Raw genomic sequence first — 24,530 nt, forward strand, 5'->3', positions numbered from 1 at the left:
AAATTTAAATACATGAAGTTTATTTTTCTGTTGAGGACCACACCCCCCAACCAAAAACTCTGCTGTACCTGATCTTCTACATGTGAATCTAATACCCTAGCAGATAATGAGTCGATCACATATGTTAGGTGGAATGGGATCATCAAACACACCATAATTCTGTGATTCTGTGAAATATAGCCAAGTTGGAAAGCTCCACTGAAGACATTTAGTCCAACCTACACAGACAGGAGTCCTACAAGTCTTCATAAATAATAATCCACTTCTGGATTTCTTCTATTGCTGTGTAAGTCTGTTCCTCTTTGAGTGAAAGTAGTTTTAAAATGCTGAGCTAATACTGAGGTAATGACCATTAGCTTGCATTAAGCTAATACCATTTTTCAAAAGGTCTTTGTAAACCCCTTAGAATTGATTTGACTCTGGACACAGCAATGGAAAAAAAAAAATATGGCTCAGGGATCTTATAGAAGTTGCAGTTAACAGAAGAGCAGTAAATATTCTTAATCTTTTGTGTAAAAAAAAAATTCTAGGTCTTATAAACAGTGACGAACAGCTAAGCATGAGTAATTACAGCTTGGGCTCTCACTTTCTCTTAACAGGTAGAAAAGCAAGGATGTGAATTAGGACATATGAACGCCCACTTGGGGTACTGAAGAAACACCCCACGCAAAGGGATTTTATACAGCTTCCAGAATAGCACTTGTAGTAAATCACAAAATTGTCTTTCCCTAAAACCCTCAGTAAAAAATAATAGCTAACATTTGTTGAGTGTCTACAACGTGACAAGGATAGTGCTGAATACTTTCCTGACATTATTTCTTTATTTCTAGTAACAACCTTATGAGGACTAGTGTTATTCCCATTTTACAGAGGAGCCCTAAGGTCTTAACCACCAACCCTGCACAGGCAGCTCCCAGCTAAGGTCCTATCCTACTACCAAAAACCCAGTCCTAACAACTGAAGGCCTACAGGGTGTTTTTCCTTTGATATGTGGTCTTACCTCAATTTCATGTCTAAAAATTTAACTATCTTTCACTCCACCTCAAATTGGCTTCTCTTTCTAATTTTCCAACTGTTATCCTAATGTTTGTGTTTAGAATTTTGTACTTTCTTCTTATTCACTACAGTCCTGCTCCCCCAAATCTTGTCACCCCATATCCTGTCCTCCTCTCACCCATTACTCTCCTTTCATTCCATCCTGTATCAGTCCCTCATCACTTACCTGCTTAATTTTCTAACAGACCCTTCGGGCTTTCACTATTTCCCCTCCATATGATCTAGACCACCACAAGGCTTATCTTTATAAAATTATTTTGTTATTTTCCTTGTAGTATTTTCCTTAAAATAAAATGCAAGTGTTCTTTAGGGCTTGGCAGATAATGTGGAGACGGCTTAGTCGGGCATTGAAGGTACTCTTTACTGTAGTCCCAAGTCCACATTTCTCAGACCTGCCTCAGTTCCCAGCATTAGATTTTCTGTTCCAGGCAGGCCCATTCTTACAAAACACCCACTACATGCCCACTTCCACAAACACACAATAAAGCTAAATCCACAATAGTGCCCCATCCTACCCTGCCTCATCTAACCCCTGGAATGCCATCTCTTCCTTTGTTAGCAACCCATATGAATCCTCCATGTTCAAGATCTAGCTTAAGTAACACTTTTTTCTGGGATGCTTTCCAATCATTTTCGTCCTCAGTGTTGAATGCATTCTAAACTTCTCTACAGGACCAGAAGACCATGCACTACTCTACTATTCATTAACACACAACAAGTTTACTTACATGACTAGTTATATTTTCAGTCTGTATATCTATATGCCTTTCTTTCTTTTCTATCATCTATCTATCTATCTACTTGAATACAAACACACATATAAAAATCTCATTTTGTCTCTAAAAACCTTTGGAGCAGATACATGTCCTACTGTAACTAGGCAAAAACAAAAATCCCTTAGTAAAGCCTAAATACTGGATTGTGATTATCTAAAACAAATGGTACAAAACAACAAAAAACTTCCTAGTGATATATTTGCCACATGAAAATGGTATCTGGTCTAGAAAATGGTTAAGGATCAAACACAAATAATAAAAACTAAAAATTTCCTTCAAAAGTGAATATGTCAATAAAGACCAATATCTAGGTCTTAAGTCTAGCAACAAAAAATTTGTATTTTCCACAAGAGAAAAGCCTTGACAAAAGTAACACAGTACTATTTTGTTCCAGGTCACTTCAACTCTCCTGTACCTTGTTACCTCATCTTAAAACGAAGGAGGCAAACAGGCCGATACCACAAATCTCTTTTACCTCTAAGGATATTTGGAATTTTAAGGAAAAAAACAAAACAAAACAAAACAAAACTCACAACTTTTAGTAAGCATACCAAAGTATGATTTCTCTGCAAAATGGCTGAGAGTAAGTAGACAATGGAAAGGAATCAATCACCTATTCATTGACTCATTTTCAACTCTTAGAACAACTACACGGTTGGGGAATTTGTTCTTCCTCTGCTATGCCTAGTGTCAGATCTATGACTAAGATCGCATCATGAGCTGAAACCAGGTTCAAGGTGATTTCATCCAGTCTCTCTTTCGCAGCTGGATTGTCATTTTAAGTCCATGCCATGATTAAAGATTCTATTTTTGGTTCTTGTTTCTGTTTTTCCCAAGAAGAGACACCTTGTTACCTGATAGGATTGATATTTGACACTCTTGTTAATAATCATATCTCAGTATTTCACAATCATAAAAATCATTTGGAGGGGTCTTGAAGGTCTTCCAAGGTGAGGGAGACTCGAAGCATAAGCGCCACGCCCATTTTTAGACATGGTGGAATGAAGATCTACATGAGACCTCACAACTCTAATAAAAGTTTCTTTCATGGCTGCCTTCATACATATTCTTTCAAGGTAATCATAATTAAGTGGTCAGTGAGAGTGTAAATAAAAATATGCCATCCGAGAGTGCTAGGTAACCGGGCTAAAACTAAAGTAAACAAACTCAGTGGGCCATCACATATGCAAGCTAGTAAGGTCCCATAAATCACCATGACTGGGTATCAGGATTTCAAAGGCACACTCTGTGAGCTCTTTCACCCAGACCTGTTGTTTCAAGCTCGAGTTGCACTGGGTTACCTATATGGCAGCATATGAAACTCACCTTTTAAGTTTATAAATAATTCCAATCCCCATCCCTACTAAAGACAGGCCACTTTCTGTGCCTATTAGGTGTGTGTACCGCTCCATGCACTTCAGGTAGGTTTTCATCTAATTCATACAAGAAGCCTCTGAGATAGATATTTTAGTCCTGATTTACAGAGAAAATAGGTTCAGAGAAGTTGAAGCAATTATCCAAGGTGACAATCTAGTGTGGGGTAAAACAGAAGAGGAATTGCTAAACTCACTGGAATTTAGGAGATTTACAGCTGAATTTTAAAGATAAAGGTTCACACTGTCACCTGCTATTCTGTTTCACTTTCCTCTTTTGGCATCTAGTAACTTACAGTATACTAGACTGAACTCATCTATACTTATTTTGACACAGTCTCTCTTCACCCTGTTCCAACTTGTACTTTGTTGTCCCAGGCCCTCACATCCAGGCAGCCGGTTCCTTAAGAGATGGCCCAGCATTGGATGTGACAATCCACTCATGCTGCTACTGGGCTATGACTCAAGGAGGCAACAGGTGAAGGAAAGGATGCCAGCTACTGATGCTAAAAAAGACTCTAGCCTCATGCAGTATACTTCATCTGTAAATCTGCCCTCTCTAGTCATTTGCCCCAATCCCTAACTCCACAGCTGACTGTCCTCCCTTTTAAACATTCACACCCTCACCCTGACACATCTGGGTTTCTTTTTTTCTTCAAGAGTGTCCCAAAGGTTCATTCCAACCAGATTTCACCCTGCGGTGGAAAGGGGGAAGGAACATGAACACATCAGTCTGCCTCTAACCAAGGAAAGCCCTGATCTAGGTGAGCCCGGTCTGAGATTGCTCCTTCTTCCATACCTCCCCTTCCTCATCTCACTATCCGAAAAGTCATGTCTATCTTTCCTTCCTTCAATCTTCATTTCTCACTCCATCCATGAGTCTTTCTTCCTTCTCCATTTTGCCCCCACTAAGAAAACAGACCTCCAAGGCAACCTCACAGTAACATTTTTAAAATCCTGACACCTGCTTACACCTTCCCTGAGTTTATCCTATACCTTCTGCTGCCACACTCCCCACCATTAGTCAAGCTTCATCCTGTCCAGTTGTACCCACATCCTCTCCAAATCCTTTGCCAGCCCAGGGTCTCAGATCTGCTTTTGCCAATTGGTCTTCTGATCCCACTTACCCCATTACCTTTCATTTGATATCTGTGCCCTGTTAACTACCTGCCTGCTAGGTTCACTCCCAACCTAACATGCTATCTATCTCACCATCACACTCTTCCTAGGAGCAGGAAACTAGGTCCTGTCTGCCCATCCTGACATGACAGAGAACAAGGGAAGCAGAATAAGCTGCACTAGGAATTATATTTTGCTGAAACTGTTCTTGCTATTTTGGAATCTAGTACTTATTAAAAAATTATATTAGGACATATTTTGAAAACATAGTGTCAGAACAAACACTTGTTTTTCTATTTCCCCATCCTCCCCCGCAGAGGCCACATTCAGAAAAATAATTATCTTTATATCTACTAAGAGGCACATAGATCTTGTACAAGTCTAACTGAGCCTCAGTTTTTCATCTTTAAAAATAAGACCTACTGTTTTGGCATGTAGTGTACTGTTTCTGGGACTAAGTTAGAGATTTAAGGTTTGAAGTATGAGAGAACACCAGGATCATGCCTTTTATTAGAAAGTAAGTTATACACCAGTGTTTCCTGACCACTTGTAGTCAAAGACTGCTCATACGTAACAAAGGGATATTAAAATGTTACACCGAAAATAAAGCCAAGGGGCAAAAAGTTATTAATCTTTCCACTGAGTTTCACTTTTGAGAGAACAAATTGCTTTCAATCTGCAATGATGTAAACTCTCTGTTTTGTTTCTTCTACTATGTACCCTTTCATCATTTTACTGCTCATTAACACTGTAGGGAAAAATTAAGATTTAGGCCCAAACAGTATCTTCCAGGAGAAAAACTAATCTTTTCCTGATGTATAGTAAAGAAATTAGGATATTTCTAGTAAAACATTCCTAGGATTTCTTGAAACCTAATTATCACTTACCCTTATGGAGATCTCAAAGACCATGCTGAGAATATATGATTAAGAAAACAAAGAAAAAAATAAAAGCTTATGCCAAAGATATTAGTTTCATTCTTATCAGAGCATATTGTTGAAACAGACTTGAAATATTCAAAATAAAAAAAAATACAAGAGGATCAGTGCTTATTTTAAAAGAGGTAGGAAAAAATCAGCAAATATCCAATGAATACCTAATCTATGAAAGCCTTTGAGCAAATCTCTCTCTCAAAAAGAAAATAAAGTTCAAATTTCAGGTCTCCTAAATCTAATTTCTGCATACTCTTTTAACAAAATTACAGCTCTTTTCATTCTTTGCAGTCTTTAACCTCTTTTGTGAAATAAGGTTGCCTTACAAATAATGAAATGACACTTACATATATTTAAAGCACCCATGACAGCATTTTATCTCTTAATTAAAAACTGGTAAAGCCCTTCCAAATTTGAAATTTATCTTCCTGAGTTCTTGTGACAAAGCCCATCACTGTTAAAGTTGTAGTTCATTATTTTTCTGAAGCTTGAAAAAAACCGAGTAAACATAAAATAGAAACTTTCTTGGTCAAAGAATGTACTCCTTTTCTAAAACCTGAACTTGATGTAAGAGATGTAAACAATGGGAAGTCAACTTACTGAGAAATGCCCTTTTCTTTGTAATTCTGTATATTAGTATAATTTATGATTCTTTAAACAGACACATGATTATTTGAGTTTTGTATATATTTTTTAATAATTTCCCATTGCAATGAAATGTCTTTTCTTTCTCCCTAATGGGTTTGCACTGGGTGTCAGGTGAAATTAAAGGAGAAAAACAAAAGGAAAACACTTTGATATATTCTCTCAAAATATTTTGGAAAGTATTATTTAAGATGTCTTTATTCACACAAAAACCAAGCAACAGAAACATGCTATGCCAACAGTGGAAAGCAGCCTTAAAATCAGCCGGTTCTTTTCTGAAACGAGGAGAAAGCTCTCAGCCTGCACTTACTCTGCGGTGGCAGCCTCGCTCATCTTTGCCTGTTGCTATGGACACGTCCCTGTCAGGCCTGAGCCTTCTCCTCTCTAGGCCGGTTTATGACAGGCCGAGGTGTTTCCTATTATGGTGCCTCTGTCTGCACAGCACACTGCTTGCCAGTAATAAAAGCCAGAGGCTGCCACGATAGGAATTACAGCACAGGGGGACCAGAGATGCTGACGGAAACCCAAGCACGCCCTGGGTAAAACTGCACAGAACACTTCCCAACAGGCAAAAGCCAACAAACACATCCTTTCTTCCCAGGCTACCAGAGAAAGTACGCAGAAATGTCATTTTTAGTTGGAACCAACTTATATAAGAATGTTGTTGCTAAAATAGGTACGGAGGAGAGAGAACAGTTTATGGCCTTTGTCTGTGCATTATAGATTTTTAATTTAAATGAGACTAATCTGAGCATAAATTATGCTAAAATTTCAGAGACCTAAGTGTCTAAGCCGAACTGAGACTCTTAAGTGGAAATGATCAGGATTCTTAGCAAGGAAAAAAAAACAAACCACCTTTCTTGCAAGGCATCAACCATAATGCACAGACTCTGAGTCTACAAATCCAAGATGAGAAATGGCATTTACATATAACCAACATCATGCATCTGGTACTAATTCATGTGATCAAAATACAAAATAATATATTGATACACACTAGGTTTGAGCCACAAGCCACATGGAAGACCTCATCAATACTCCTAGTGGCTGGGTAGAAAACTCACTGTTTATGTCTTTAAACAGTTATAAAACCCATATGCTTATCAGAAATATGGCTTGTAGTCCATTAATACATTCAAATAAAAAAGTATAATCTCCCTCCCACAATTATGAATATGATTTAAAATAAAGGCTCCATACATGAACCCAAACGATGCGGAGACCCTCCAGAAAGTGAACGACATAAGTCATGAGATTTCTAGCTGTCCAGGTGGACCCAAGTTTTGGGCCTCGTTTTCCAACTCAAACTGGATGAATTAGACAAATGATCACTTTTAATTTTTTTAGTTCTAAAACAAAGCTTCAGGATAACAGTACCAATGCTTTCAAATACTGATCATGCTAAATACCACCAAAACTACCAAAAACTGTATGGTAGGCAGGAACAGATTATATTTTCATTTTATTAATTTACATTTGGACTCAAACAACATTAGACTGGAAAATTTCTTCAGTTCTTTGACCAAATGTTCAGTAACTTCCTTGCAAAGAGTGTGACAAACAGTAAAATTGAAGCTATTACCTATAAAAGAAGAACTTTGAGGGCTTTTAGGTCTTTTTTTTTTTTTTTAAGATTTTATTTATTTATTTTGACAGAGAGAGAGAGACAGCGAGAGAGGGAACACAAGTGGTGGGGGCAGGAGAGGGAGAAGCAGGCCTCCCGCGGAGCAGGGAGCCCAATGCGGGGCTCGATCCCAGGACCCTGGGATCATGACCTGAGCCGAAGGCAGATGCTTAACGACTGAGCCACCCAGGCACCCCCGAAGGCTTTTAGGTCTTAAAAAGAGTAAAGTCCCTGAGACTGATCAGTCATGATCCCTATAGTACTGAAGGCAAAAACACTTAAAGCTGCATTGCAAGGACCATAATACCATTCATACAATTCACTCAATATTTATTGAATGCCTATTTAACAAGGCTTTGTGTCCAATGCTATGGGTGCTGGAAAAATGAGCAAGACTAACAACCTAGTATACAACAAAAACCAGTAAAACAAAGAAATAAAATACAGTATTTAGAGTTAAGAGATCTACAAATAAAGTCTTGTGGAAGGTCAAAGGAGAAAGACATGACACCCATCAGGGGAGGCTGGGGTGGGAGACACGGGAGAAGAGAGGACAGAAAAAACTTTGTGGAGGAGACAGCATTCCAAATAGGCCTTAAAGGATTTGTTTAATAAATTTTTTATTTTGGAAAAGTTTTAGATTTACAGAAAAATTGTGAAGACAAGTACAGAGAGAATTCCCATATGCCCCATATCCAGTTTCCCCTATTATTAATACTACATTTAATATGATACGTTTGTCACAACTGCAGAATCAACACTGATGCATTATTATTAACTGCAGTCCACACTTTATTCAGATTTCCTTAGTTTTCACCTAATGTTCTTTTTCTGGTCCAGGATCCTATCCACGATCTTGTGTTACATTTAGTAACTTAGGCTCCTCTTGGCTGTGACAGTTTCTCCGATTTTCCTTTTTCTTGTTAACTTCGACGGTTCTGAGAACTAGTCAGATATTTCGTAGAATGTTCCTTAGCTAGGAATTATCTGATGTTTTTCTCATGATTAGAGTGGGGTTATATGTTTTTGGTAGGAAGACTACAGATGTAAAGAACCATTTTCATCAGAGCATATCAAGGGTGTATACTATTACAACCTGGCATATCACTGTTGATGTTGACTTCAATGACCTAGCTGAAGTTGTGTGTGTGTGTGGTTTCTCTACTATAGAGTCATTTTTTTTTCCTCTTTCCATATTGGCTTTTTGGAAGGAAGTCAATATGTATAGCCCACACTTCAGGAGGAGAGAGTTTTGCTCTCCTTCCTTGAAAGCAGAGTATCTACATAAATTATGTGAAATTCTGTGCACAGGAGATTTGTCTATTCTCCCATTTATGTATTTATTCAATAAATTATAGCAGTATTAACACAAGGATATTTATTTTTTATTTTGGGTTATAATCCAATACTAGTTTATTTTCTTGATCAAATAGTTCCAGCTTTGGTAAACGGAAGCTCTTTCGGTTCGCTCTTGTGCCCCTCTGATACGTTCCCATTAATGTGGGGTTCAGTTTGAGCACTTCTTACTTTCCGGCACTACAACATACTCCTGCCTCATTTCCTGCCCCACTCCTAGAATTAGATATTTTCCAAGGAATCCTGGTTCCTCTGGAGAATGGCATTAGAAACCAAGATGACGGTGCTGGGTGTGTTCATTGCTACTGGGGTGTTGTTTCTTTAGGCCTTCTCAGTTGACAGAGCAAGGAAATATTTATACATGTACTAGATGGTTAAGATGTTGAGAGGTGCAGTGGGAGGCTATGTCCTTAACAGGATTTTCTTAACATTAAATATTAATGAGAAATTCTGTGCCTAGATTATTTTCAGTCTCATTCACAGGAATAATTGGGATGTATTCATTTATGATAAAAAACTGGTTAGACTATTCTATTCTCTACTGTTTTAACTAGAAACAGCTCAGGGAGTTTTAGATATTCTGATAAACCTTTAGGTCAATTTGATGAGCTTTAGTGTAAAATTACACAAAGAAAATAGAGTTAAACTTCTTGAAAAGTCACTGAGTGGGAGAAGAGCCAGTGAAACATTCCAACAGTATTCTTTGGTTTACTTCAACATCACTAGGCCACTGCTGCCTCTTAAAAGCTCATTAGAAGTATAGATATCAGGATGGCAAATAAACACCTTCTCTAGCCCTCACTTCACAAAATAAGAAAAGAAAGATGATATTCCTTTATGGATGGAAATAAAGGATTTAACATTACTCAACATCTATGTTCCTGACTCTGTCTAGACAATTACTGTCTTTTAATTAAGAAATCATCATAGCAACTATTTAACAGATGAGGAAACTGAGGCACAGAAGGTAAGCTGTCCAAATTACATCTGGCAAAGGGCAGAAGGAGACTCCAACTCAGGCAGTCTGGTTACAGAAGGGTACTGCAAATCCACAGACCATCCTGCCCGAGGAATGAATGCCTAATGAATGAGAGATTTCTGCTGGTGAAATTTGGCATTTTTTTCCTCCAGTGAGGAGGTCCCATTAGTGGCAGAGAAAGAAAACAATAGGTTGTTTAAAATAAATATATTTTTCTGACTAAAAGTGACTCCTAAAGTTGTTCTTGCTACTGGTTTAGTATATTCAAAAGCATACTCAGTATCTATGAGTGGTAAGCAAAATGGCTTCAAGGTGGTGTATGGAAGAATATTTTCTCACCTTGTTACATATTAATTTTAATGTATATTTTTCAAATGTATATCAGAAAAAATATAAGTAGGACACCAAATCCATGATTTCATAAATATCCTTACTTAAGATGAAGCACTCATATAGGTATCTGCATTTAAAAAATACCCTAAATAAAAACTCTCAACATATAGCATATACAATATACACAGAAACAACAAAGTATGAGCAACACTAATTTAGACTTATTTGCTGCACAGAAGAAAGGTAATGCTTTTCTTCTAAGAAATATTATGTTCTTACATTGCAAGGAGTATATGACACAGGGTTCTTCTTTATCTCTCTTTTTCAGTATATCCTAGGCATAGAATAAATTATGTAATTTATTGAGCACTGAGTATGTGCTATGCACCAAACTGAGCTTTGCATACATTATATTTAATGCTCTCAACAACCTTTCAATTTTATTTTCTCTTTTTACTATCTCCCTTTATAATGAGGAAATTGAGAATTAGAGAGGTGATGCCTGTTGCCCCAAATATTAGGTCAGAAGCCGGAGAGCTGAAATTTGAAACCAAGTTTGCCTGACCAAAAAAAAGAAAAGAAAAAAAGAAACAACTCTGTTCTTTCCACTCTACAAAGCTGCCATAAGCATTGCTAGTGAACACTATCAAGCCAAGGAGTAAATATCACTCATCCTCATCATATACAAAGTGTGGTGAAACAAAAACCAGAAGTTCAGGATATTAAATGATAATAATAATGAGAAATCCTTCATTAAAGATAAAGTTTTCTTTTAAAGAATCATACACCCATTACTACTACAGCTGGGAATCCAATGTAACTAATTTCCTAATGAACACAGCAGAATTATTTGTTGCTTGAGCAAATATCCCCTCCCCATCCTCAGTAAGAGTGAATAAAAGGAAACGCATTCCTAAAATGTCTTTTAGGACCAGTGTGAATATTAAAATAAACGGCGACCCATCTGTCTATTTCCTAGAAAGATCTCAGACTAGTCGGGCCAATGAAACCATCACAAGTACCAGGTACAGCCTGACTGCCCTAGCAGAGCTAGACCATCACAAAATAAACCCTAGCTATTTGCAGTTGTAAAGGGCTGGCCTCTTTCTAAAAATGAGATAATCCGCTTCTACATACTTGAGGGATAATCTGAAAATCATGACATTATCAACATTTCACATCTGCCATATATGTGTATCTTAAGTAACAGCTATAATCTATGTGACTATCATGGAAATCTTCTTAAATTGAACAATAGCATTATCTATTATCCTTGTTACTTGGGAAAAAAGTTTGTTTAATCTGTCCATAGCATTTGGAAAAGTACTATTTTATCTTGGCCAAGCTTATTTTTTGAAATTTAAAAAAAAAAAAAGGACATAGTTCATTACGCTCTCAGGCCAAAGTCACCACTACCCTATAATGAAATAAAAATGTAATAACTGAAAGGGATTCCTCTAGTAATGACTAATTCACTGAATCACAAAAATCAGAAGTTTTGGATAATTAAATGTTAGGCATATTGAAGCTTATTGCCCCTAAATACTGACACGAGAACTGAGATAATGACAATAAGAGACAAATTAAGATTTAATGCTTAGTGTTTTATTAAGTTAAAGTCAAGGCTTTACTCCTCAATGAAAAATGAAAATTTTCATTAAAAGTATTTCTGCTTTCTATTATTACTTAAAATAAAAGCAAAAAAAGTATTTTTTTTCCTAATGGGATCATAAAAACAAGCATTCCCAACTCTCCATATTAATTTTAAGGCACTATATGTAAACCACCTAAGTCTTTGCCAAATCTACTTTTATTAAGTGGATGAAAAAGGAGACAGCAAACTCAAAACATCAGTAAGTCGAGTTTCTACAGTTATAGAAGATATATTCTTTTAAAATATAAGGTTTTCCTTTAGTCATGTTAACTCTTAATTCTCTTATGACTATATCAGTAAGTTTTAATATTTTAATGTAGAAAATAAGTGTTATTTGCGATTTGTTCTTCATAAAATTAAAATGTTTTTCCAAATAAACCTTCTTCTTAGCAAAAGTTAAACATTTATTTCTGTTCTTAAGAGTTATGTCCTTGTAATGCTGAAATATTTTAGGATTTAACCACCCTATGAACATTCTAAATTCATTCCAGCACCCGTCTTGCCCAGAAGAAAAAACATCAGCAGCCACAGAAAGCTCTAGTATTGCTTTATGTATGCACTGACTATTCAAAAGCACCAGGGGGAGCAGACAGTGGAAGAACGAATAACAAGCACCCCAGAAAAGCAATTAATTTACAGGCAACATAAACATGATAGAGATGTTGGTTAATAAGTAAACTGACAAAATAAGTAACATAAGAAAGTCATGACCACATTTGCTAAGTTGGTAATGCTAGATGTATATCTAGGATTAACTAAAGAAAAACCTGAAGTCTCTTGGAAGGATGCTTGAATCCTAACTTCAAGAGACTCGCCACTTGAAGCATGGCAGTTTCCAGCAATGCCAAGCCTTGAAAGTGCCCCAAATTAGAAAGGAGAAACAAAATATACTTTTATAGTGGTATATTTTAGGAGGAAATCAAAATGATTTTGTTTTCTCCTTTAAAGCATCATTGCACTCACTCTGAAGGCCTGGTGAAATATGTATTATTAGGTCATAAGAGGATAAAGTGACAGGGTTCCACAGCAGAATCTTTTTTTTTTTTTTTTTTTAAGATTTATTTATTTATTTTAGAGGTGGGGCGGGGCAGAGGCAGAGGGAGAGAGAGAATCTTAAGCAGACTCTCTGTTGAGCATGAAGCCCAACACGGGATTTGATCTCACGATCATGCGATCATGACCTGAGCCAAAATACTGAGCCAAAATCAAGCGCTGGATGCTCACCCAACTGAGCTACCCAGGCACCTCTCCAAAGCATAATTTTTGAAAGGCCTGAGGCTTAGACTCCTGGCCTGCCCTCCTCACATCCTCAACTTACTTTCCTTGAGAGAAAGGTAACCAAAAACACTGTGAAACTATTTTGCATTAAAAACAGTCTAAAAAGGTATTTTAACTTTGCAAATTCTGTACAAAAGAATGGAAATGTCCTCACCAATCCCACATTATGTTTAGCATATTCCAAGAATTAATAAAGTGCTGTGTTTTCAGTTTTAGAGTAAAACAGAAAAAGTATTTTGCACTTCTGTCTGGAATTCTGTAACTGGAATTTAAGAAAAGACTAAACTTCTAATTGGAAGTTCAAAATGTTTCTATCTGAATTATACCAAAAATTGTGTAAATATAATATAAGCCTTTTTTCGTAATATAGAGATGTTACTTAAGACGGTTATCTAAGGACTGCATTGTAACAATTCAGGAAGTCTAAAATGTCAAGCAAAAATTATAACTGAATGGTAAAAAACCCGTATCTTAGCTAAGAAGACCGTTAAGGAAGTTTGACCTAAATTTCAAATAATACCAGTAACAACAGGTATAGTGCCTACTATCACAAAGTTTTTATTAGACAGCTCTTTTATATATATTCTTTCAAACTCTTACATTGATCTTTCAAAATGGATATTATTGTGCTCATCTTATGCTAAGGAAACTGAAGCTAAAAAAGTTGAATTCGCTTTTCTAATGTAACTCAGCGAGCAAGGAACAAAACCAAGATTTAACTTACAGGTCTGCCTACTTGCAAAGCTTTGAGACCTTACCAAAACCTCCCTCAACTGTAGCAATGAGGTTCCAAAGGAAATCTGTACAAATCTCAGGGAGATTAATGTGCTTATGAGGGTAAGTGCTGTAGATTTAATCACTCAAATTAAATGCCATCTGGAGTCTCTTACCCTACTTGGTACAAGCATCCTACATGTATTACAGTCCATGTTGGCCTTGGCCAAGAATTCAATAATTCTCCTGCCTTAGTAGCATCAACAATCATTATGCACATTACAGTATCAATCAGGAAATATAGGTAGTTACTTCCAAAGTATCATTTTAAAACTGCTAATTTGGATTCCTTTAATTAAGATTTTCAAAAACACAAAAATCATCTAGTAACCCAAATGGTTAAATGGGTTGAAGGAATCAATTTCCTTCTTCCTAAATACCCAAATCTGTATCTGTAATAAATATTTCCTCTCTATAAGCACTTAAAAATCATGACCTTACTAGTATTTTTATTATGTTACATTATACTATTAAATTTAAAAAAGAAACTCAAGTGAGGGCGCCTGGGTGGCTCAGTCGTTAAGCGTCTGCCTTCGGCTCAGGTCGTGATCCTGGAGTCCCTGGATGAGTCCCGCATCGGGCTCCCTGCTCGGCGGGGAGTCTGCTTCTCCCTCTGACCCTCCCCCTTCTCATGTGCTCTCTCTCATTCTCTCTCTCTCAAATAAATAAATAAAATCTTTAAAAAAAAAAAAAAAAAAGAAACTCAAGTGAGAAGAACATGTAAAAATGTCATGATTTTTCAAAGGCAGAAAGAGAATAACCTGAAAATACTGGCTGGTTCAAACAAGTATATGTAAAAATAATGGACAGCAATAAAACACAACCAGAAAGCAATGTTTCAGACGTATTCATTCATCCTCAAGAGATATGTGCTGCAAGCTGTCACATTTCCAGTTCAGACTTAGGTTGGGCATCACTCACGGGGACCTTCAGATCAGCTGTTCCCACTCAGTTTACAGCTTATGGGGATGTGACTTTTTCCTGCCCTTGTTATGAAAGCAGAAGGGTAACTTTACAACATTTACCAAGAGCTTTTTTTCCTTCTTTGATAATCCCTTTTCACCTATAAAAAGTTACATGAGTTTAGCATTCTTGTAAAAACGAATGGGTTAAAAAAAAGGAAATGGATAGCTTAGAAATTAGAAGTTTAAGCAACAGCTTCAGCCAAGTTGAGTTTTTTTAATGTTAAAAATAAGTGTCCTGTCAATAATCTTTCAACCACAAGACACAAACAGCTAGAATCACCTTCTTAAAAAGACTTTTCTCACTTAACCTACGTTTCCCTTCAACCAAATAAATGCACCTTCTCTACTAAATCTGTAAATTAACTCAAAGTTTAATTGGGTGCTTTCACCATGGAGATTTTTTAAAAATCCTGTCTTATTTGGTGCCATTAAAGAAAGAAATCATCTTGATCAATTACTGTGACCTAAAGCTTTATTTTTAAAAATCTTAAAGTATTGATAAACTAATTACTTGACAGTTGACATCACTTACGATACATTATTAGATTTCATGTTAATTTTTAAATTCAAACATAGGTCTCATCATTAAGAATATGGATTTCTGGGGAAAGTAATTATAGCTGCTCAGGTTCATTTCTCTGAAAAAGTACTGTCAGATCACCTTGAAGACATAACCAAATGTGTGCATATCCCTTTGGGTGCCTTCTGATTCTGCTCTTCTTTTTTATACAGAATTAACCAGACAAGAGAATTAAGAACTCAATCCCCCTGCAGAATGGTCCCATTCAGCATGTAGGGCATTGAAGACACTCAGCACAGTCTACTGCTATTATCAATCAAATTTAAAAAAAAAAATTCTATTTTATGAAAATAATCAATGAACTAAGACTTTGTTAACCAGAGGAAAACAATGGCACCTGATGCCACAGCAGGAAATAAGAGCCCAATGATGGGTTATTTTGATGAGGAGCCACACCAAAGTTCAAAATGAGGCCGAAACAAAACAAACAAAAAACCCAGACCTGATCCCCAGTGTGCATTTGGGTTAGGTCAGTGTGCTTATGGGTAAGTTAGTGTCTGTAGAAAGTGCGTGAGGAGTCTCTTTTATTCTATTTGAAGCTAACTTCCCACTTCAAAAACAATGCAATCTATGTAAGCATTGTCAACAGATAAGACAATCAAGTGGCTGATATGCTATGGTATTTAAAAAAAAACTGACTGGGGGACAAAAAAAGGTGGGATAAAAACTACAATAAGCTAAGAAAGAGCATCACCCAGTTAAAGATATGTGCACACAGATAAACTGTAAAATGGTATAACCTTCCTGACCTTGTAAATAGGTGGCCAAAATATTTAAATATCGTTAGGAGGCAACTGTTAGTAATTGCCACACAAAGTTAACAGTTTTTACTGGTTGAATCCCTCAGTCATCTGCATGTGCCTCCTTTCCTATCCCCTCAGCCAAATATTCATTAAAAACATACATAATCCCAGTTATTTCCTTACATAACTAAAGACACAAGGAAGAGAAATTCCAAAAAATACAGTAACACTGACAACACTATACCTTGCTTTAAAGCTGTCTCAGGCTGAAGGTTACTTCTCAGTCCCCCAAAACTCCACTGACCACCGAGGCCAGCACTTCGGCATATATGGCACAAATGACCCACTGAAACATACTAAATGACCTCAGAAAACTGGATTTCTCTCCAAGGTTCATGAAAACAAAGGTAATGATCATAATGAACTTTCTAACTTTCTTGACATTTCCTGTGGACACCTAAGGCTAAGAGAACATATAAAAGCTCAGTTCTTACAATGTACCCTAACATCTAGATAAATGAGAGTTAAGGTTCCAAGTTCAGTGAACTCTACTGAGCGCTGAGTGCGGTAGGTGGTGACATCCCAGAGATTGCACTGACCTCCAGCAACTCTTATTCCCAACTGGGAGTCCCAAGAATACCCTTAAGCACGCAACGCCAACGGCCCCGCCTGGGTTCCTGCTGCAAGGGCAAAGTGTCACTGACAAGCCCACTCCCCTCCCCCCCCAAAAAATCCCCACTCACTGTGGCCTGGGGTGCTGTAATCAAACTATGTCAAAGTTGCTTTTGCAAAATGTTTACTTTATCTGGAGTGAACGTAAGAGACAGGGAAGGCGCAGAGTCAGGAACCTCCCTCCAAGGGAGCAAAACAGCCAACGTGCAGTGTGACAAAATCTCTATGTATTTCTCAGGGCCACAGGGGCTGGCGGCTTCACCAGCGTGGGAATCAGCAGTCTAGGGGCCCTGGCGACAGGCAGAGCCGGGCTTACCTTGTTGGAGGCCATCTCACTGACGGAGTGCCTGGTCTGCAGCGTCTCTAGCTGGTCCAGACACCAGTCCAGCTCCTCCAGGGTCTCGCTGGCCAGTTTCTGGTAGGCCTCCTCTGCGAAGAGACAGGGAAAGGGGGGCTCAGTTCTCAAGCGCTTCACGGCGCCGCCAGCGAGTTCAAAGGGGGCCATCCTGCCATACCCCGCCATGCGCGGATGCCCGGTGCCCGCACACGAGGGCTGCTCCTTCATAGTGCCGAGCCGGCCGCCGCGCTGGGGGCCGAGGCTCAGCTAGCGGCGCGGCCGGCCTCGGGGAAGCACGGTTTCTCCAGCTTGGCGTCTCAGCCCCGCGTCCAGGGAGGGCGCACAAAGCGCGGCAAGCCAACGCTCACGCGGAGACACGGCAAAAACCCCACGGGGCGACTTTTCGACGGCGCGGCGGGCGCGAGGGCCAGCCCGGGAGCGGGCGAAGGGGGCGGCGCGCGCGCCTGGGGCCAGCCCCGCGGAGGGAGCGCCTGGTCCACGGCCCGATCTCGTCGCCGGCCGGCCGAGCCGCGTCTCCGCGCCCACTCCGCCTGCCGAGCCTTCTCACGACGCGAATGAATCAGCCGCGGCCGGGTGCGCGGCCACCACGTTTCCTGTTTTCTTTCTCAACTCCTCCGGCGCCCGGCGCTCCGCGGCTCCATCGCCGCGGCTTTCCGGGAACACTCCCCCTCACGCCCCTCGCGGCCCTCGCCGCTGCCTGGCCCCTCCTCAGCTCCCTTACAAGGAGCCTGCCAACTGCCAAGGCCCGCCCGCGCCCCCCGCCGCCGCCTTCCCCGAAGCCCCAGCCTCGACCGCCCCACCGCCTCGCCGGGGCACCACCCCGCGCAGCCCGGGGCCGCTCGCTTTGCAGACAAGCCCGGGAAGCGCGGGCGCGAGCGCGTGTGTCTGTGGGGCGCCGTGGGGCTGCGCGAGGGGAGCGGCCCCAAACTCGGCGCCGAGCGCCCGCCACCCGGGGTCGCGCCCGCCGCGGGGCTCCGGCGAGACCTGGCGCGCAGGCGCGCGCGGTCGCGCACCTGCCCGCGGGGACCCCGCGCGCCCCTCCCGGCCGCCCCGACTGCCAGAGCCTCGGCGTCTTCACCCTCCGTTGCTCCCCGCGGGGTTTCGCGGGAGAGCCCGACGACGGGCGGCACAAACAAACGTTATTTAGGACCCGAGCAACCGTTTCTGAGGGCTTGGGTTTTAGGGTTCTTGAGGCTTCGTTTCTGAGGGCTTAGGATTTACCTACTTCAAGGGAACAGGGTGGTTGTGGGAATAACATTACTTCTATTAAAACCAGACTCTTTCAGTACCCAGCCGGGCCCCTGCTAAGTACCAGACTTCGAAATGTTGGGGTGGACATAAACGAGCAAACAAAAACAACGTTGAGGGTTTAGAACTTACAGATTTGACAATATGCTGTATTTTCACATTCAGGATTGTCTTATTAATAAGAGTTCTCTTAAAGGAACAGCAATGTAAATGCACCACGTAGTATGAGCACTTGACACATGTCCTGCATACGTGCTTCCTCCGTCTGTGGAATTGCAAATCAGAGACCAGGACGGTCCTCTGATGCCAAAGGAAAAAGTCTGGAAGGGTGTTTCTGCCCACCATGTGCAGAGTAAACAACAAACGTGAGAAAATGAAAAGACCACATCCAAAGGCACAGTATGGAAGCTGGTTCTATTTACAAAAGCTGACCCTGGGGAACATGGACGCTCTACATAAAAGGATCAATCGCAAGAACTTCACTACACTGGCAAGCAGATAAACAAAACTTTCAGAGAGGAAAATAACCCAAACTCCGAAGAGTCCCATCTTATAAAACTTGGTTATTGTCAATTACAAAGAACACACTGAAAAGCTTACATGAAGTTGGCGACATCCCTTTTCTTTGTCTTCGAATCTACAGGTATTGAAGGAGAAGAAACTCTGCCCTTGAAATTTAGACTCCATAAATAATCAGTGGCACAACAAAGAATTCCACAGACTGAATCTCAGGCTCCCCGGGATTTACCAGATAGGTTTTTACATAAAATTTGTAAAAGTTAAAATAACTTTCAAAGTATTTGTTACATGGAGCACGTGGCTCATTGTTATCAAGGATTCTTGAACTGTTTGGTATTCATTTTGGGGACTCTATGTTAAAATTTGCTTCTTTTATTCCTTTTTCTTTTCTGCAGCAATCTCTGTAACTATATACTCTAGGTGAACAAACAGCTGCTTAAACCTTGCCAGGTAAATTAAAGAGTAAGATTGGGCCTTTTCCCCCCAACAAAAGTAACAACCTTAAAGATAATTTAAAGTAGTATAAAATGTTTTATCTGCATAGCCTTTCCCTGATTATAAGAATGTAAAAATATAACATGATTCTTATAAAAATGGAAATATTACATAAGGATGTAATGTAAAAAAAGTCCCTTGTAATCCCATACCCTAAGGACTACAAACAATAATTAAGCCTATGATCATAACACATTTTCATTTTACTTAATACCTTCCATATGCAAGTATAGGGCAACCTAGTTGAAATGGTAGTACATCTACTATATGGTTTTGTTTTGTTTTTGTTTTTATCCCCCTCCCTCAACTGTATGAAATAAGGATGTAGGACACTTTAAGAGGAAATTAACTTATTTTAGGTTATTTGAGTTGTCAATAGTAAGCACATCCAGTGGGTTATAGATGCAAAACCATTGTGCCTAGGATGTGTTCGCTGCATCTTTCTGGTCACTGGTTACATACAGAAGCCAGGAATCCTCGCTCCATACCTCTAAAGCTTGGCTTTCCATGTTCCTTTCCCTGCATTCCAGTCTTTTAAAGTCTCAGCCTCAAAGGGACCTCCCCAGTATAAGTAATCTCCCCATCTTCACCAACTTCTCAAACTTTTCAGAAATATAGGCCTTGGACTTAGCTGGATGTGGCACTACATGTTATATTCCAGTATTTACTTTTTAATTGTAAAAGGGGAGAAGTAATTCAGGAAAGTTTCAATGCTTTCAGACATATATTTAAATGCAGGACTTGCCCTTAAGAAGGCAGTACAGCAACAAGAGGGACAACTTATTTCAGAAGATCTACTTTATATCCAAATCATAGATTAGCCATTTTGACAATCAGCATTTGAGTACACTAATAATGCGGTACATACATGTATTTTAAGTTCTAACTACCTCTGCATGCATTGTATAAATCTGGAGAATGGAAAAAGAGTGACCCGAACACATCTACATACCAATAAGCAGGAAAATAATTACTGACAGAGTAAAGAAATTTGTTCTATAAAACTGTCGCTCAAATAAAGAATTATTGCTGATATTAGTATAGAGCTGAGAATACTACTTTTCCCAAATTCCGAGATTTATAGGCAATATGGCTAGCCACAGTTTCTAGGGTCATTATTAAAGTTTAACTTTTAGGAATTTTACCCCAAATGTTCTAAGACATCGAGTAACTGACCTTTTCATCCCCACTAAAAAAACCTCAGTGTGGAGTTGCCAGCTATCCTACAGGAAATTGAGTCACCACACCAAACAACACACCTAAATGTCATCAACAGCTAGCAGAACAAAAACAGTGACCTAGTTTAATTTTGGATTTTACCAAGAACACATATTGCATTCATTAATAAAATGCTTTCTCCCCAGAGAGTATTCACTGTGGCACTACTTGAAAATAGTATATGAAAACACTTTTTTTTCCAACTGTCCAAAATCTTGCTAAGTCAAGGAACTACAGGGAGAAAAATGCCCAAGCAACAACTGTTAGCTAAATCCCATAAAAGCTAGGAGAGGACTGTGGAAGAGCAAATGAGAAATAACTTGAGCACTTGGAAGTCCCCTTCTACAGCAGTGTCAGTTTTTTTTCAAGGCACCCTTGAACTATATAACACCCCTGTTTCTGCTCGGGATCTTCTGTGAACAAACAGTCCTCAGTGCTTGCAGGCCAGCACTTGGCTTCCGTCATTGTGATGCGATCAAGGATTCCCCTGACACGTGGCCTGAACTGCTGCCAGGGGCTCCAGGAGAAGATGCTGAAGCAGCAGCTTCCCTTTGAAAAGGAAAAAAGTAAGCACCTCAGAGCCGAGCAGTTAGTTAGAGGTTGAGGTCGTTTTCTTGGGAAATGTTCAGCCAATTACTCTTATCCGCAACTTACAGCAACACTGACCATTGAGATAAAAGGATCCATGTGTAATTGTGTAGATATTGGTTTTTCTTTTTCTTTTTCTTCCTTCCTTTTTTTTTTGGCCAGTATTTGAGTGATTAAAGGTCAACATAACTCAGTCGTAATTCCTAGGGCTACTGGTGTAAATGAAGAGAACAGCTACAAAATCACTTACTTTGGGCACCATTTGCCTATACTTAGTTAAAAAATAAATATAAATTAAAACAGTTGATTCAGGTTTTTCTTAAAATTAAAAAAAAACTTCACTAAATGCCTTCAAAGAGCAAATACTTAAATATATATCTTCCTAACCGATTCCAGCTTCTCCCATTCTAATTCCCACCAAAATTCCCTCTTAGTTCCAAAGGATGGAATTGATAGTGTCTAAAGTAGGTAGAACCAGAGAAAAATGATTCCCATTTCAAGCTAGTTACTGCCTGAGGTTGCTACAATAGAAGATTTGTCCAGGTTAGTTCTAACTTTTGCTGACTTATTTTTTTTCCCCTCTATACATTTTATCTGATGGGAAATACATAAAGGAATTGGATTCGCTTTCAATGTGTACATGTAACAGGTTTAAGCAGAGCTTGGCAGTGGCAAGCTGCTCTCATTTCCAAACATATTACTGGCACCAAGTTCTTGTTTTGAAGTATTTAAAAATCTTATGAAATATAAAAAATTTCACTTAGTACTTCCAAAATTCTCCAAAGGGAAGATGTACATAATTTTGTGGGGTTTCTTTTTTTACTTTTATCTTCTCACAATCTATGATTTTTTTCTAGTGCTGCCTAAGGTTCTAGTAGAATTTTTTAAATGAAATAAACACAAGATTAGGTTTCATTGACTTCTAGGACCATCAGTAATTCAACAAATATTTGTTTAGCCCCAACTATGTGTCATGCATTTTACTAGAGTCTGCAAAAACAAGGTGTCTAAAGGACTGTGTCTCTTATCCAAGGAAAACCTTTGATAGTGGAGATGATTTCAGCATACTATATTGTAGAAAGCATTATGAAAGAAGATAGCATGTAGGCTACTGGAGAATAAAAGAAGGCTATTTAAATCAGACTGGGACAGAGGCGGAGTGGGAGGCCAAGTCCTAAAGAATGAAACAGGAAGTTAGTGAAGAGTGAGGGAAGGGGGTTTAAGAGAGAACATTTGAGCAAGGACATGGGCATATGTTCAATGACATGTGTGTGTATGGGTATGTAGAGAAAGGAACTACCATGAGTAGGGCCCTGCTCGGGGGAAAGAGGCTGGAGAAATCTGCAGACACTGGCCATGAAAATATTGTCAGGCATCCGCAACACAGACTGTGGACTGAATCTTCAAGAGCAGAAGCCACTGAGTGATTCATAGTACTGTGTGTTATGGGATTGGATTTTATTTAGATGGAAAATTCTAGGGCTCTGAATAAATGGGGCTAAGGAAGCAAAGCTGACATCAGTAAGACCATTATCTTTGGCCATATTATTGGTAGAATAAAATTAATAATTTATAGAACATTTGCTTTCTGATGATTATTCTTATCTAAGACAATCTCAGTATTAAAATTTTACATAGGCATATGTCAGGCATGAAAGACTGTCCGGTGGGATAGGCTTCTTGCTCTGAACACTACAATCTTCTGGTCACTGGAGTTTTAATCATACTGTATTCACCAGAATTTCTTGCGGGGAGAAACTGCCTGTAAAAAAACCACTTGATACGGTTACTTATTACAGAAGGTGAGAGCCCTCGTTTGCGTGGAACCCATCTGTGATCTTTTTGACATAGGAAAGGGGAAGAATATGCTGCTTGCTCCACAGGGGTGTGTGTGTGTGTGTGTGTGTGTGTGTGTGTGTGTGTGTAACACAAAGGAGTCAGCTTGGCCTACAGGATAAGGATAATTCCACCCAATAAATCTCCCCCTCCTCCAACCTGTAATAAAGTTGCTGAAGGCACAAGATGCAGCAAGAGTTTTGTTTTAATCCAGTGAAGGGACTGAGTTTGGAGGACAGACTGGCACAGACAGAAATGTCAGCCCAAGCTGACACTGGAAAGAAGAGGCAGAGGAAGAGAAGCAAGCTTTTGGAACTCATTGTAAGATGACAGAGGCTTTTGTCCAAGAAATTGGAGTCTGAGTTAAGTTTCATCAGACAGGTGGGCTGGGGACTCCACATGACTCCATATGACACCAGACTGTAAGCAATAATTTTCCTTGATTGAAACTAAAGGAGTAGAAGGAGGTTCCCATCTCCACTCCACCTCATATAAACCATAATCCCTGGGAGATCACCTAATCTTTCTTGGGCCACAATTTCCTCACCTGTAGATTGGAGATAATAAAATCTTGTTGATTACTTTAGTGTAAGTGAGAGACCATGGGTTAAGTAACCTTGCATTGCTCACCTAATAGATTCTTTTCTGGGCACTGCAACAAATGATGGAGATTCAGCAATGAGAAATGAAGTGAAAAGTTCCTGCCCACTCTCTAGGAGTTTATATTCTACTGGTTACAATGCTCTTCTCTTCATTTTAATAAATATATACTGAACACCTGCTATGGGCCAGGTGGCGACTATGCCAAAGAGAAGGAAGTAACTTTGGGTTTCAAGAAGTTCATAGTCCAGGGAGGAAGACAATTACAGGTGACCCTTGAACAACACAGGGTTTAGGGACACTGACCCCTTCTACGGTCCAAAATCCACGTATAACTTTTGACTCCCCCTCAAATTTAACTACTACTAGCTTACTGTTGACCTGAAACCTTACTGATAAGATAAATAGTGGATTAGCATATGTTTAGTATGTTAAATGTATTAAAGACTGTGTTCTTATAATAAAGGGAAAGAAAACATTATTAAGAAAATCATAAGGAAGAGAAAATACATTTATAGTTCTGTACTGTATTTACTGAAAAAAATCCACATAGAAGCGGACCCACACAGTTCAAACCTGTGTTGTTCAAGGGTCAACTGTATAGGAGAGTATGTAGTTAAGTTGTCCACTAAAATTAGGCAGTAGGTGCAGGTGTAATGTAAGCACAAGACAGAGCTAGGGGACAGGGAAGGCACACCTACTGCAGCCTGGGAAAGACCCGGAAGAGATTTCTGAAAGAAAAAATGTGCGCCCTGAGTCTCCAAAGATGAAGCAAAGCATTGGCTAGGTAAGGAATGGAAACTGATATT

The 24,530-nt window shown here is 39.3% G+C and overlaps 1 protein-coding gene across 8 annotated transcripts in view; it reads right to left on the reverse strand.

Moving 5' to 3' along the window:
• Positions 1-24,530, reverse strand: part of PDE4D (phosphodiesterase 4D) — a 1,027,393-nt gene that overhangs the window by 35,779 nt on the left and 967,084 nt on the right. For 7 of the 8 annotated variants that reach the window (XM_035014471.1, XM_035014468.1, XM_035014470.1 and 4 more), the window contains one exon: positions 17,176-17,288. In XM_035014471.1, the coding sequence (XP_034870362.1) occupies positions 17,176-17,288 (113 nt within the window). Of the gene's footprint in view, positions 1-17,175; positions 17,289-17,374; positions 17,463-24,530 lie in introns of those variants that run through there. The other variant, XM_035014476.1, reaches the window with a different exon arrangement.

Source organism: Mirounga leonina, unplaced genomic scaffold, assembly GCF_011800145.1.
Source record: "Mirounga leonina isolate KUSES-001 unplaced genomic scaffold, KU_Mleo_1.0 Mir_168, whole genome shotgun sequence".
Classification (NCBI taxonomy): Eukaryota; Metazoa; Chordata; class Mammalia; order Carnivora; family Phocidae; genus Mirounga; species Mirounga leonina.